The following is a 13,019-nucleotide window of genomic DNA, read 5'->3' on the forward strand; positions in this document are numbered from 1 at the left end:
TAATATCACAAAATATTCAGTGTTCAAATTTGTAATTGTCTCATTTTGTTTGAACTGGGGGCCGAATAAGTTCACACATTATTTTTGGTTATGTCTTTACATTTCTTTTCATAGCAAGTTTCCCTTTTCATCTGTCTTTTTCTTCTTTTCCCTCTCTCAGTGTATTTATTGAAGAAACTGAATGGTGGAGTTTCCCACAATGTAGATTTTGTTTGTTGTATCCCTGTGTGGGGTCATCTTGTCCTCTCTCCTCTGTATTTTCTCTACATTGGTTGTTGGATTTTAGAGCTCATGAGTCTTTCAGTGAGATCTTAGAAAAGTTTGTTTCAGGGGCTAGAGGCAAATTTAATCTCTCATCTCAAACAGAAATCCTGTCTACAATACCCTTATCTGAATGTTACCCACACTTTGCTTGAATTATTGTAGAGATGGGGGCATTCCCTTCTTTATACGAGCATCACTAGTTAACAGACTGCTACAAGTTCAAGCTCTAGCATCAGGTAAGTTAGCTCTTTATTAAGCACTGTTGTTATCTTAATTTTACAGATGAGGAAACTGAGGCAGGGGCCAGTTTGGTAAGTTGCCAAGTGTTCTACAGCTGGTCAGTGGTGGAACTGAGATTTGAACTTTGTCAGATTCTGTAATCTAGTCCCATTACACTTTTCTGCTTTCCGGTTGAACCTCCTGTGTTGTTACTCTGGTTCCCAAAGCTCATTCAGCTTCAACATAGCATTTTATTTGCACCAATTAACTGTGATCATGTAAAATTTCTTTTCTTCTACCATTGAGATATTTTGGAATCTTGAATCTACCATGGAGTATTGTTTAAAATCATTGAGTGTATTTAATTTTATTAACTTACTGCCCTAATCTTCATCTTATCCAAAAGAGTATCATGGAAACTTTTTAACTGTCTTGGTAGGTAAGCTCCATGAAGACAGGGAGTTCTCTTTACAAGTATCTCCTTAGTATCTGAAACAGTGTGGGCACATATGAGTAGCTCAATAAATACATGCTGATTGAATGAATGAATGAAGAAGGTACACAGCGCTTTAATTATATCAATCAAGTAGTCTGGTTACTCTTTCCAAAGACACAATGTTTTGTTTTTTTAAATAGCTAATCATTTATACATTCAACAATTACAAGGCCATTCAGTAATAAAGGGGGCTGTTGAATGAACAAAGATTTCAATGTTGGGATTCTGAGTGATGATTGTAGTCATGTTACCCTCAGCTTAGTTTGTTTCAGCATTTTGTTTGGATTTACAATAGCTAGATAAAGTCCCACAGAGATGCACTTGCAAACCTTAACTGTTTTTTTTTTTTTCTTAAAAAGTTTATCCTGAGGTCTCTGGGTATTATTAACACTAAAACTTGAAAGAGGAATAGGACATTTTTGTTTCAAAGTGAAACTCTTAACATTATCTACTATCTTATCACATATCTATTCTTGATTGTGAAGGCTGGACAAAAACTGCTGATTGATAACAAATGTTGACCTTGCTACTCACAGTGGTATTCTTCAGCTAGCAGCAGCAGCAGTGGATGTCACCTGGGAGCCGTAGAGATGCAGAATCTCAGTGCACATTTCACACATGTGGAGTCCATTTGCATTTTAATAAGAATGCCTTGTGATTTAAATGCACATTAAACTTTGAGAAGTACTGTCAACTTCAGTTAGGAGTATGGTGGACCTGAGATTCTGAACTTCCACCAAGCTCTCAGATAATGCTGTTGTGGCCAGTCCATGAGCCACACTTGGAATAGCAAAGTGCTTGTCATTTTATCACAGTTAGAAAGTTAGGCAGTCACTTGGATTGACTCTCAAGTCATGACAAGAATACATATGCAGCAGGGAGTGAGCCTGGCAGTTATTAAGCACAATGCAGGTATGCTGTAATGCTGTACTTACTCCTATGTATAATATTTTAAAATATATATGTATGGGCCTGAATTTTAAAAAATATTCTGGAAAACTTCATTTTTTCAAATCTTGACACATTTCAATAAGTTCAAATATGCCAGCCTGGGCAACATAGGGCCATCCCATCTCTACAAAAAATACAATTAGCTGAGCATGGTGGTGCATGCCTGTAGCACTAACTACTTGGGAGGCTGAGGCAGAAGGATCACTTGAACCCAGGAGCTCAAGGTTGCAGAGAGCTGTGATTGCACCACTGCTGTCCAGCCTGGGTGTAGATCAAGACCCTGTTTCTACATTTGAAAAAAAGAAGTTCAAATATATGCAAAATTCCCAGATCTTTGTAAGAATGAACTTTCCTGGTTCCCCAAGCCAGTGTGTTTGAGTGTTTGCATTTCCAGTTTTCAAACTAGTTAAAAATACACTTCAGAAGAGAAACAATTATCCAGGACTCTGGAATCTCACATTTTGAAAACCATTGGTCAAGGAAGAAGACTATGTTTGCTACTAACATATTGTTGACTTTAAGCCCAGCGCTTAGCCTTTCTGAGCCTGTCTCTTCATCAGTCAAATGAAAGGCTCTACAAAATAATCTCTCCCTTCTGATGACTTCTTAGCTTCCATGCTTCTGTGACTTGCTGTGCAGCCTAGTAGAGCTTTATAGTTTCATTAAGTCCAATTTCTTGATTATAGAGGTTGCTTCACCTAGTAGTTTAAAGTCAAAGATTTGAGCCAGTTGATAAGGATGTTTCCTTGAGCAAGTAGCAACCTCCAGGTGAGGATCTGTGAAATGGAAGCAATACTAGTGCTTTTCCTGGAGGGTTGGTGTGAGGATTAAATGAGTTAATGCATGTAAAGCACCTACTCTATGTTGTTCATCGTATGTTAGCTGTTGTTTCTTTTGCAGATGAGAAAACTGAGGTTGGAGAAGTAAAGTGATTTGTCTGAGGTTCAGTATTCAGTTAATTATAGACCTGGATCTAGAAACTAAATCTGATTACTGATACAGTTGCTGAAGTGCCCATCATTTAAAGTTAAAAACAAATTCTTTAAAGTTTTGTCTGGTCAAATAGCTCCCCCTCTAGCCACACCGCTTTGTTGATATGTTTTCTTAATTTTTCATTCAAATGATTTGTGATCTGGACGGTGTTTTAGATTTAATAAACTTTCATAGTTTATTATTGATTTGCTCCAGATGACCACCAGAGTAAATGCCAGAGAATAGGCAAGTAGGCAAAGTAAAAGAAAACTTTATTTACAACCCAATGTGAAGGAGGGGGCGAGGTTCACCGGTCTCCAGCGGTGGAGGCCAACAAAGTTGCTCCGGCGTTCTCGGGCGAGGTTCCTAGGTCCGCACACGAGCAGGGGCCAAGGAAGTTCGCGCCGCGCGCCCGCCGAGAGTGGCTTTTATGTCCTGGGCCAGGGAGTGGGAGGGCAGTGGGCAGGACATAGGCGGGTCGGGGGCGGGGTGGTAGGCACGGCCAGGTAGGTTTCAATTTTCTTCGTCAGAGGTCAGACTGCGCCTGCGCAGTCGACCTGTGTCTTTCCCGGGCGCGGGAAAGTTAACAATGAAGAACCCGGAAATGCGCCATTTTAGTCCCTTTGTTCTTTTTGTTCCCTCCCTCCCGCCAGACAGTCCAGCCTTTTATTGATTATAGTGATAGGGGGCGTCGTTGTCTGTCTAGCTGCTTCCTGCTGTTAGGGGGCGTTGTTATAAGGGCCTATGGTTGGCACCTGGACATAGGGATGTAGGAGCATCTGGTTGAAGGTGACACGGGTGATCTCTTGAACTTTGGCTCAGAGAAATTTGATTAAAACAGGAGCGAAACATAAGACAGAGGATTAGTACAGGAATTAGGAATGGGAGCATCTGCTGTATTACGGGCAGCAGCCATACTGGTGGTCCGGGGGTGAAGGGGGTATTGTAGGTTTTTAATTCTGCTTTAATCCTGTTTAGGGTTTGGATGTTAATGTCTACTAGACCTGACTCGTGATTGTATGGCTAAGGTTAAATTCTGTAGGACTTGTATGTTTTGAGAAAGGGATTTTTGCTGGACAAGTGTTCTTTTTATCAGGAGAGTAGCCATGGGATATGAACTAAGAATTGTGTAGCCTGTGTAGAGTCCACCTTTGACTCCGTCTGCCCATCGGGGGTCCCATGGGTCTTTGATATTTAATTGGTATTGAAAGGGGGTTCGTTGATTCGCAACGGTGAAGAGGGCAGTGGGTTTCTCCTGTCTCAAGGTTGCATAATGGATCTTACAATAAATATAAGGGCATCCTAGGTTCTTTTGTTTCCAGTAAGTCTTACAATTGTAATGTGTCTGATCGTGCAGGAAGCAGAGAGCCTTAGCTCCGGCCGCACTGCAACACGATAGGGTGAAATTTATAGTAAGGTGGGGTTGGCAGCCTGAAGGGGGGCAGTCAGCAGTGCCTTGTAGCTGTGAGTGCTGTTTATTTTTGCGTGACCAAGTTTCAGCTATAGAGAATCTCCATATTAGAGATTGAAATACAAGAGAAAGATAGTAATATAAGTATGAGATAAGACTTCATTTTCAGTGTAATCACAGAGTACACCTTGCCACTGAAGATGTTCTATAAAGGTAAGCGGGAAATCCACCGTGATGGGCTATTATCTGGAGGCAAGTAGGGATCTGGGGTAAAATATTGGAATTCTGTTATGTTTATATAGAGTATGGCGAGAAATCGGGATAAGCGCAAGAGGTCAGGGAACATGTGGTGGTTGAGGGAGTTTGGTGAATTTGAGGCAGGTAGGGGTAAGTCTAGTAGATGTCCACTGATTGTCTTCGGTGGGGGCCTTTTTTAATTGTGATATATGGACCCAGTGCGTTTGTCCTAGAAGTTTGGCTGCTGTGTATGTGGATAGGAGGACAGTATAGGGGCCTTTCCACCTAGGCTGAAGATCTTTGGCTTGGATATCTTTTAAGTATACTTGGTCTCCTGGGCTGAGAGAGAGATGTGGGCTATAGGTATCTGTTGGAGGGGGGTGTGCTAGTTCTGCATGTTGTCTCAGGAGTTGCCTCAAGAGGGTGAGGTATGGAAGATAAGTTGCCAGCGGGGAAGAAAGGGTGGGTAACTGCTGGAGGGTGAGGGGCTGGCCATAAACTAATTCAAATGGACTGAGGCCTGTTGGACTCCGTGGGGCTGCTCGCAGCCGGGTTAGGGCCAGGGGAAGGAGAGTTACCCACGATTGTCGAGTCTCGAGGGAGAGTTTGGTGAGTTGCTGCTTAATGAGCCCATTGGCCTTCTCTACTTTACCAGAGGACTGAGGTCTATAAGGGATGTGGAGTTTCCAGGTAATGTGTAGAAGGGTCGCCACTTGCTGGACTACTTTGGAGATGAATGCTGGGCCGTTGTCAGACGGAAGAGTGAGCGGGAGGCCAAACCTAGGAATAATGTGTTCAGTAAGCATGGAAGCAACTATATTGGCGGTTTCTCCTGTAGTAGGATAGGCTTCTATCCATCCTGAAAAAGTATCAACGAGAGTTAAGAGATATTTGAATTTTTTATGCCTTGGCATGTGGGTAAAGTCAATTTGCCAATCTTCGCCTGGTTGGTGCCCTCTGAGTTGATGGCTCGGATGGGGATTGCGCAGTGCGCCTTGAGGGTTTGACTTGAGGCATGTGGAGCACTGTCAGTTGATTATAATTAGGTGTTTCGTGAGTGTGGGGCAGTGAATGAGGGGGCTTAGGAGGTTATATAAAGCTTTGGGTCCTATGTGTAGGGAATTATGTATGTCTTTTAGAATGGTGTGGAGTTGAGTTTCAGGAATAACTAATTTATTATTGAGGTAAATCCAGTTGTCTGCGGCCAGTTTGGCTGTTGAATCTTGTAATAGTTTGGTCTTTTCCTCTTGGGTATAAGTAGGGGTATATTGAGGAGAGAGAAAACAAACAGAGGGAAGCATGGGAGTGGAGAATCCGGCTGCCGACTTGGCAGTGGTGTTGGCAAAGTTATTGCTAGCCGCCACCGAGTTAGATGGAGTCAGATGACCTTTACAGTGTATGATGGCTGCTCTGGAAGGCGCTGATAAAGCGTCTAGCAGTTTGAGTATCTGTTTTTTGTTGACTATAGGGGTACCACTGGTGGTTAGGAACCCCCTGTCTTTCCAGATGACAGAGTGGGTGTGTGCAATTAAGAAGGCATACTTGGAGTCTGTGTATATGTTTACCCTTTTTCCTCTGGATAGGAGGAGAGCCCTAGTTAGTGTGATGAGTTCTGCCTGCTGTGATGTTGTTCCTTGTGGTAAAGGCTTAGCTTCTAGGACAGCAGAAGATGTAACTACCACGTATCCTGCCTGTCTGTTTCCTAGAGAATTTATAAAAGAACTACCATCTACAAATAGGGTTAACTGTGAGCCTTCTAAGGGCTGGTCATGTAAATGTAAGTGACTAGGTGGTTGGGCCTCTAAAAGGTCTGGACAGGAGTGTTCAGTACGAGGTTGCTTAAGAGGGTCAGGAAGTAGGGTTGCTGGATTCAGAGAGGAACAGACTCCTAGGGCAATGGTGGAGTCTTCTATGAATAAGAGGTGAAAGAGTTGGAGTCTGGATGGGGTTAGATGGCTAATACTTCTGTGGGCAATAAGATCTTGAAGGCGGTGAGTAGAGAAGACTGTTAGGTTACCACCCCTAATGAGTTTCTTTGCTTCTTGGGTTAGACAGGCTGCTGCTGCTAGGGCCCGAAGACAGGGCTGCCACCCTTGTATGGTGGGGTCTAATTGTTTAGATAGATATGCCACGGGGTGGTAGGTGGCGCCTATAGATTGGGCTAAAAGACCCACTGCAACCTTTTGTCTTTCATCTGTGAAAAGCTGGAAGGGGCGTTGGAAGTCTGGGAGTGAGAGAGTAGGATGTGAGAGAAGGCAGTTTTTCAGGTGAGTGAAATGTTTATAGATTAACTTTGGGTTAGACAAAGGTCCTTGGGGAGTCTCCTTGACAGCTGCATATAGAGGCTTAGCCAAGATTCCGAAATTAGGAATCCAGTGTCTGAAAAATCCTACTAGGCCTAGGAAGGATTGAATTTCCTTAGCGTCTTGAGGAGGAGAAAGATTTTGTATTAGAGTTAAGCGGTCTGTGGTAAGTGAGCGTGTCGTTGGAGTGATCTCAATACCTAAATATATGACACATTGTTGTGAGAGGTGAGCTTTGTGTTTGGATATTCGGTAACCTTTGGATCCTAGATGATTAAGGAGGATCGCAGTGTCTAAAAGAGAGTTCTGTCCCGTGGGACTACAGAGTAAAAGGTCATCTACATATTGGAGAATTTTACTATTGGTAAGAGGACAGGAGGCTAAGTCTTTTGCTAGGGCCTGCCCAAAGAAATGGGGGCTATCTCGGAACCCTTGGGGAAGCACTGTCCATGTCAGTTGGGTGGAGGTATGGGTGTCTGGGTCTTCCCATGTAAAAGCAAAGAGAAACTGACAATCTGGGTGTAGGGGAATAGTGAAAAATGCATCTTTTAGATCCAGTACAGTAAAGTGTGTTGTATTAGGTGGAATGAGAGAAAGAAGGGTATAGGGGTTGGGAACTACCAGATGGGTGGGACAAACAGCTTCGTTGATAAGACGAAGATCCTGCACTAACCGAAAAGTTCCATCTGCCTTCTTTACAGGTAGGATTGGGGTGTTACAGGGAGAATGAATGGGGATGAGGATGTGTTGGCTGAGTAACCTAGTAATGATTGGTTTTAGTCCTTGTAAGTGTTGTGGAGAGAGAGAGAACTGTGGGCGCGTTGGAAACTGAGATGGGTTTTTAAGTTTTATGAGTATTGGTGGATGATGGTCCGCCACGACAGAAGTGGAGGTGTCCCACACTTGGGGGTCGATAGGAATGGGGAAATCGGGGAAAGGGTTAATAGGATTGTTGGAGTCATTTGAGTTAGTCAATACTAGAAGCAGATGGCAGGTGGGGTGGGGGGCGCTAGTAGGGATGGAGATACAGGCTTTCAGCTGACTTAAAACATCTCGGCCCAGTAGGGGAGTGGGGCATGAGGGGATAATGAGGAACGAGTGTGCAAAATAGTTGTTGGCCAGGCAGCAATTAAGGGGTGGGGTTTTCCGAGGGCTGGACGGGGAGCCATTGACTCCTACAACAGAAATATTGGAGGGAAGGCTAGGCCCTTCGAAAGACGGCAAAACAGAGTAGGTAGCCCCGCTGTCGATTAAAAAATTAATTGTCTTACCCGCTACCAGGAGAGTTACCCGTGGCTCGGCGAGGGTGATGGGGGTCCCCGAGTCCCGGCACCTTCAGTCGTCATCCAGATGTAAGAGCTGGAAGGAGCTCCCAGGGTCCTGAGAAGGGACATCACGTTGAGGCACCATGCCCGTTTTCAGGGTGGGGCAGTCAGACTTCCAGTGCCCTTCTTCATGGCACGCTGGACAAGGAGTTGTTGGCAGACGAGGGTTAGGACACTTTTTAGCCCAGTGTCCAGCTACTCCGCACTTATAGCACGGCTGTATTGGCTCAGGCGGCTGGGGACTCTGGGGACATCTATCAGCCCAATGCCCTGGGTCACCGCATTTATAGCAAGCCCCTTTTATTGTCTTTGAGCCTCTGGGGGTTTTGCTCTCCGGTTTTGGGTTACGGCTACGCTGCAAAGCAGCAACTAAGGCTTGAGTCTGGAGCTGTACCTTCTGCTTTAGGCGGGCCTGTCGTTGGGCCTCAGCCGTTTCCTCCCTTGAATTATAGACCTTGAAGGCCGACTTGACTAGATCTTGAATAGGAGTTTGAGGTCCATCCTCTACCTTTTGGAGTTTTTTCTGAATATCCGAGGCCGATTGTGAAATAAAATATGATGCTAGAATAGTGGCCCCGGCTGGGGAAGCTGGGTCTAACTGAGTGTATTGAATTAAAGCTTCAGTTAGCCTGTTTAAAAATGTGGCCGGATTCTCATCTGGACCTTGAATAATTTCTTTTAGTTTATTAAAATTTACTACCTTATTTGAGGCCGCCGGCATACCAGCCAGAAGACATTGAGTCATCATATCTCGTCTTCGGTGGCCTGGCTGGCCTACTTGATAGTTCCAGTCTGGGTCTATAGAGGGGACTGCTTGTTCCCCTAGTGGGAAGGCAGGGTCTGTTAAGTGTAATTGGTTGGCATGCTGCCTGGCGGCCACTAGGATGCGCTCTTGCTCCTCAGGGTTTAGAGTAGAGGTAAGAATAACCTGGAGATCATGCCAGGTTAAATCGTAGGCCTGGCAAAGGTATCTAAACTCTTTGGTGTAAATTGTAGGGTTGGCAGAAAAATCTCCTAAGCGTTTTTCAATCTTTGAAAGATCTGCTAGTGAGAAGGGAACATGAACTCTAACTACGCCCTCTGCTCCGGCCACCTCACACAAGGGTGCTAAGACCGCAGGGGGTTTGGATAGGGTGGGAGTAGGAGCGGGGGTAGTTAGGCAGTCTTTAGAGCGGGTATGGGCAGAGATAGGCGAACTAAGATGACCAGGCAGAAGTGCAGAGGGGGTCAGAGGGAAGTGTAGCCTCAACAATGGTGGGAGGGGCTGAGGAGGGAGGCGGAACAACTGCCAGAGCGGGAGGGGGAGGTGGAGCCGAAAGAGGAGGTGGGGCCGAAGCAGGAGGGGGAGGTGGGGTATACAGCGGGAGTGGAAGGGAGGGAGGGGAAGGTCTTCGGGCAACTCAGACAGGAAAGATGACTCCTCTTTTTCGGACTTTGTTAGGCCTGTGTCCTTAGCCAACATGACTTGAGCCAAGGAACACTGGCTACACAGGTCCGGACGAGAAGGCAAGGCCCAAAATCCTTGTATATAATTAATTTCAGACCTCTTGCCTAAGCGTTGGCAGAAACTACTGAGGTCGGTTAAAATGTTACGGTCTAGAGTGCCCTCAGGAGGCCATTGAGACTGATTGTCTAATTTATATTGTGGCCACGCCACAGTGGAGAGGAACACCAGTCGCTTTCGCCTGAGATCTTGTTCTAATTGCAAAGTTTTGAGATTTTTTAGAAGACACCCTAAAGGGGAGTCTCTAGGTATTTTGGATTGAGGGTTTCCCATTGCCTTCCTCTCGCCTATAGGCGGAAACGGAAACCGAACTCTACCTGGCTACAAAGCGTCCTTTGGAGCCACTAGAGACCGGCGGGAGGCTCCTGGAGCCGGAATGGAGATTACCTCTAGGCGGACGTCTCCGTCCTGGACGGGTCTCCCACGGAACGGAATGGAGTTCCTTTGGGCAGACGTCTCTGCCTTTGGGAACTTCCCTGCGTCACCTGGCGACCGGAAAAAAAGCCTTGGGCCTGCGCAGTACTTCTGGCCAAGGGATATGAGAGGGAGGCAAAAGGTACTCACCCCTAGGAGACTTGGAGGTGGGGAAAGCGATGTCCAGGTCCTGGTCCGTCTGGGGCGTGGAAGGAGGAGGCTCCTCGGACCTTGGGGGGCCCTGAGGAGGGCGTCTCCTCCCGGGTTTCGGCACCAACTGATTTGCTCCAGACGACCACCAGAGTAAATGCCAGAGAATAGGCAAGTAGGCAAAGTAAAAGAAAACTTTATTTACAACCCAATGTGAAGGAGGGGCGAGGTTCACCGGTCTCCGGCAGTGGAGGCTGACGAAGTCGCTCCGGCGCTCTCCGGCGAGGTTCCTAAGTCCGCACACAAGCCAGGGCCAAGGAAGTTCGCGCCGCGCGCCCTCCGGGAGCGGCTTTTATGTCCTGGGCCAGGGAGTGGGAGGGCAGTGGGCAGGACATAGGCGGGTCGGGGGCGGGGCGGTAGGCGTGGCTAGGTAGGTTTCAATTTTCTTAGTCAGAGGTCAGACTGTGCCTGCGCAGTCGACCTGTATCTTTCCCAGGCGCGGGAAAGTTAACAATGAAGAACCCGGAAATGCGTCATTTTAGTCCCTTTGTTCTTTTTGTTCTGTCCCTCCCTCCGTCCAGACAATTATATTCTATATACTGGAGACATATGATCAATTTCTGAGTTTTTAAAAATCTTTTCTAGAGAAAGATTTAGTGTGTAACTTGACTGTGTCTGTTAACTATTATTTTTTCCTTTATGATTTTGCATTCTGAGATAAGATGGCTACTTGTACTGTTTCTATCATTTTCATTTTGCAAATCAGTTTTTGATGTTCAGAATTAAGACCAAGAGCAGCAGTTTCTCTCATTGCTTATTTCTCTAATTAGGTGTGAAATTAACAGTAAGGTTGGTCACTGAGCAATTTCAGTATGGCATTTGGTTTTATAAATTTATGATAAGCTCACTTTGATTTTAGTTCTTAAATTTAACTTTTTAAAACCTTTTCTTCTCTTGCAGTTGAAAACAATCCTCGAACAGGAAATCTTGGTGCACTAATTAAGGTCTTCCTTTCTAGAACCAAAGAACTAAAACTCTCAGCAGAATGTCAGAAGTAAGCTGGCTAATTAAACCATGTTTGCTTTATATTTAACAATGTGAATTTTAATTTTCATTTATTGGTGGAAATGGACTGTGGTCTTTTGAAAATCTCTATGAAAGAATTATTCTTATTATTAAGGAAAAAAGGTAAAAGAGGTATTAGGTTAGTGTCTAAGTCACTGGGGTGAGATTATAGATTTTGGAATTTGATTTCGGGTTTTTAGACAATCTTTATATTCTTTAAGAAGATGAATAATGATGTAATTATCATTAAGAAGGAAATCCCCCCCCATTATCACTGCTGCTGCTATCTAGTTTAAATGATGACTTAGTCTGAGTTTTATTTCATTCTACATCTGTTGCTGTTATTTCCGTCATATTCTTTACATCAATGTAAGGTTAACTTTTTATGCACTGAAGCATTTTTCAAAACCATGTTTGGGTGTCAGTCTCTGAAAAGATTAAAAGATTTTGCATTGTCTTGCTTATAAACAAATTACATTGAATCCAATAAAGGTTTTCTTGGGAGTTCATGGTCATTAATACAAATAAAAAGTATTTTACTGTGCTGCTGGCAGTGCCTCATTGAAAATTTTGGTTACATATTTGCATATATTCTTTTTATGTTACCACAATTTTTTTTACTTTTTTTTGTAGCCTTCTTCTCTTTTATTGCCTGTATGTGGTATACCTGTTAAGAACAAAGAACAGTCGTTCCTACAGTCATCAGTAAAGATTTTTATTAAGTAGATTCACTATGTAAAATATGTGGAATGAACTATGAAGTAAAACATAATATCGCTGGTACAATGTAATAAATCATGAGCCATTAAAATATATGGACATTGTCCTAATATTACCAATAGGATGGACAAAATGGTTGACAGATCAGGAAGAAATCATGAACTAGAAATAAACCGTGATGCTAATGTTTAAATATTGATTCTTGTATGATTTTGGTCTTTCTAGCCACATCTTCATTTGGCAGACACACAATGCTTTGTTTATTATTTGCTGTTTGCTGAAAGTGTTCATCTGTCAGATGTCAGAAGAGGAATTACAACTTCATTTTACTTATGAAGAAAAATCTCCTGGCAATTACAGTAAGTATTGTTTTTGAAGATGTTCTGGATACAGCATGTGTAACATTGTAAGGATAAAATTTCAGGAATAAAAGTATAATTTTGAAAATTCCATTTATCCTTATAATTTTCATTTTAAAATGAACTTATACTGTCATTTTTTTTTTCTGTATTAATTTAAATGAGTCAAGACTCAGAATTTTTTTTTCCTTTTAAATAAGAAAGCTGGTGGGGTTGAAACTTTCATTTATTTTGACTTTCATGCATGTGGATGAAGAAGAAAGTAACATAAAAATAAAACTCACACAAATATTTACTTCTTTCAGAAAACAGAGGTGTCAGTTTTAAATATCATTGCCAAGTCAATGTATTATTAAGGGAGCCAACTAGTCAGATTTTATGTTAAAGGTTACTTTCATAGAGTGCAGCAATAGCTTCTGGGTCTGAGTGCCTTTGAGACTACGACACTTTATCAGAAGTAACATTTTCAAGGACAGTTTTATGATGCCAAAATGTGTCATCTTTTTCTGAAGATATAGGGAAAGGTTACCCTTCACACTGTCTTTCCTTTCTGAGGGCAAGGCAGTGTTGCCCTGTAGTTTTCTGAGTTCTGTTTTCAAAATAGATCTCTACCCTCATCAGGCTGACAG

General features: G+C 43.5%; 1 protein-coding gene across 6 annotated transcripts in view; it reads left to right on the forward strand.

The window, feature by feature from the left end:
• DYM (dymeclin) overlaps positions 1–13,019 on the forward strand; it is a 437,123-nt gene that overhangs the window by 73,017 nt on the left and 351,087 nt on the right. For all 6 annotated transcript variants that reach the window (XM_033177780.1, XM_033177784.1, XM_033177783.1 and 3 more), the window contains 2 exons: positions 11,207–11,300; positions 12,257–12,390. In XM_033177780.1, the coding sequence (XP_033033671.1) occupies positions 11,207–11,300; positions 12,257–12,390 (228 nt within the window). The remainder of the gene's footprint in view (positions 1–11,206; positions 11,301–12,256; positions 12,391–13,019) is intronic.

The sequence above is a fragment of the Trachypithecus francoisi genome, unplaced genomic scaffold (assembly GCF_009764315.1).
Source record: "Trachypithecus francoisi isolate TF-2019V2 unplaced genomic scaffold, Tfra_2.0 Lachesis_group19, whole genome shotgun sequence".
NCBI lineage: Eukaryota > Metazoa > Chordata > Mammalia > Primates > Cercopithecidae > Trachypithecus > Trachypithecus francoisi.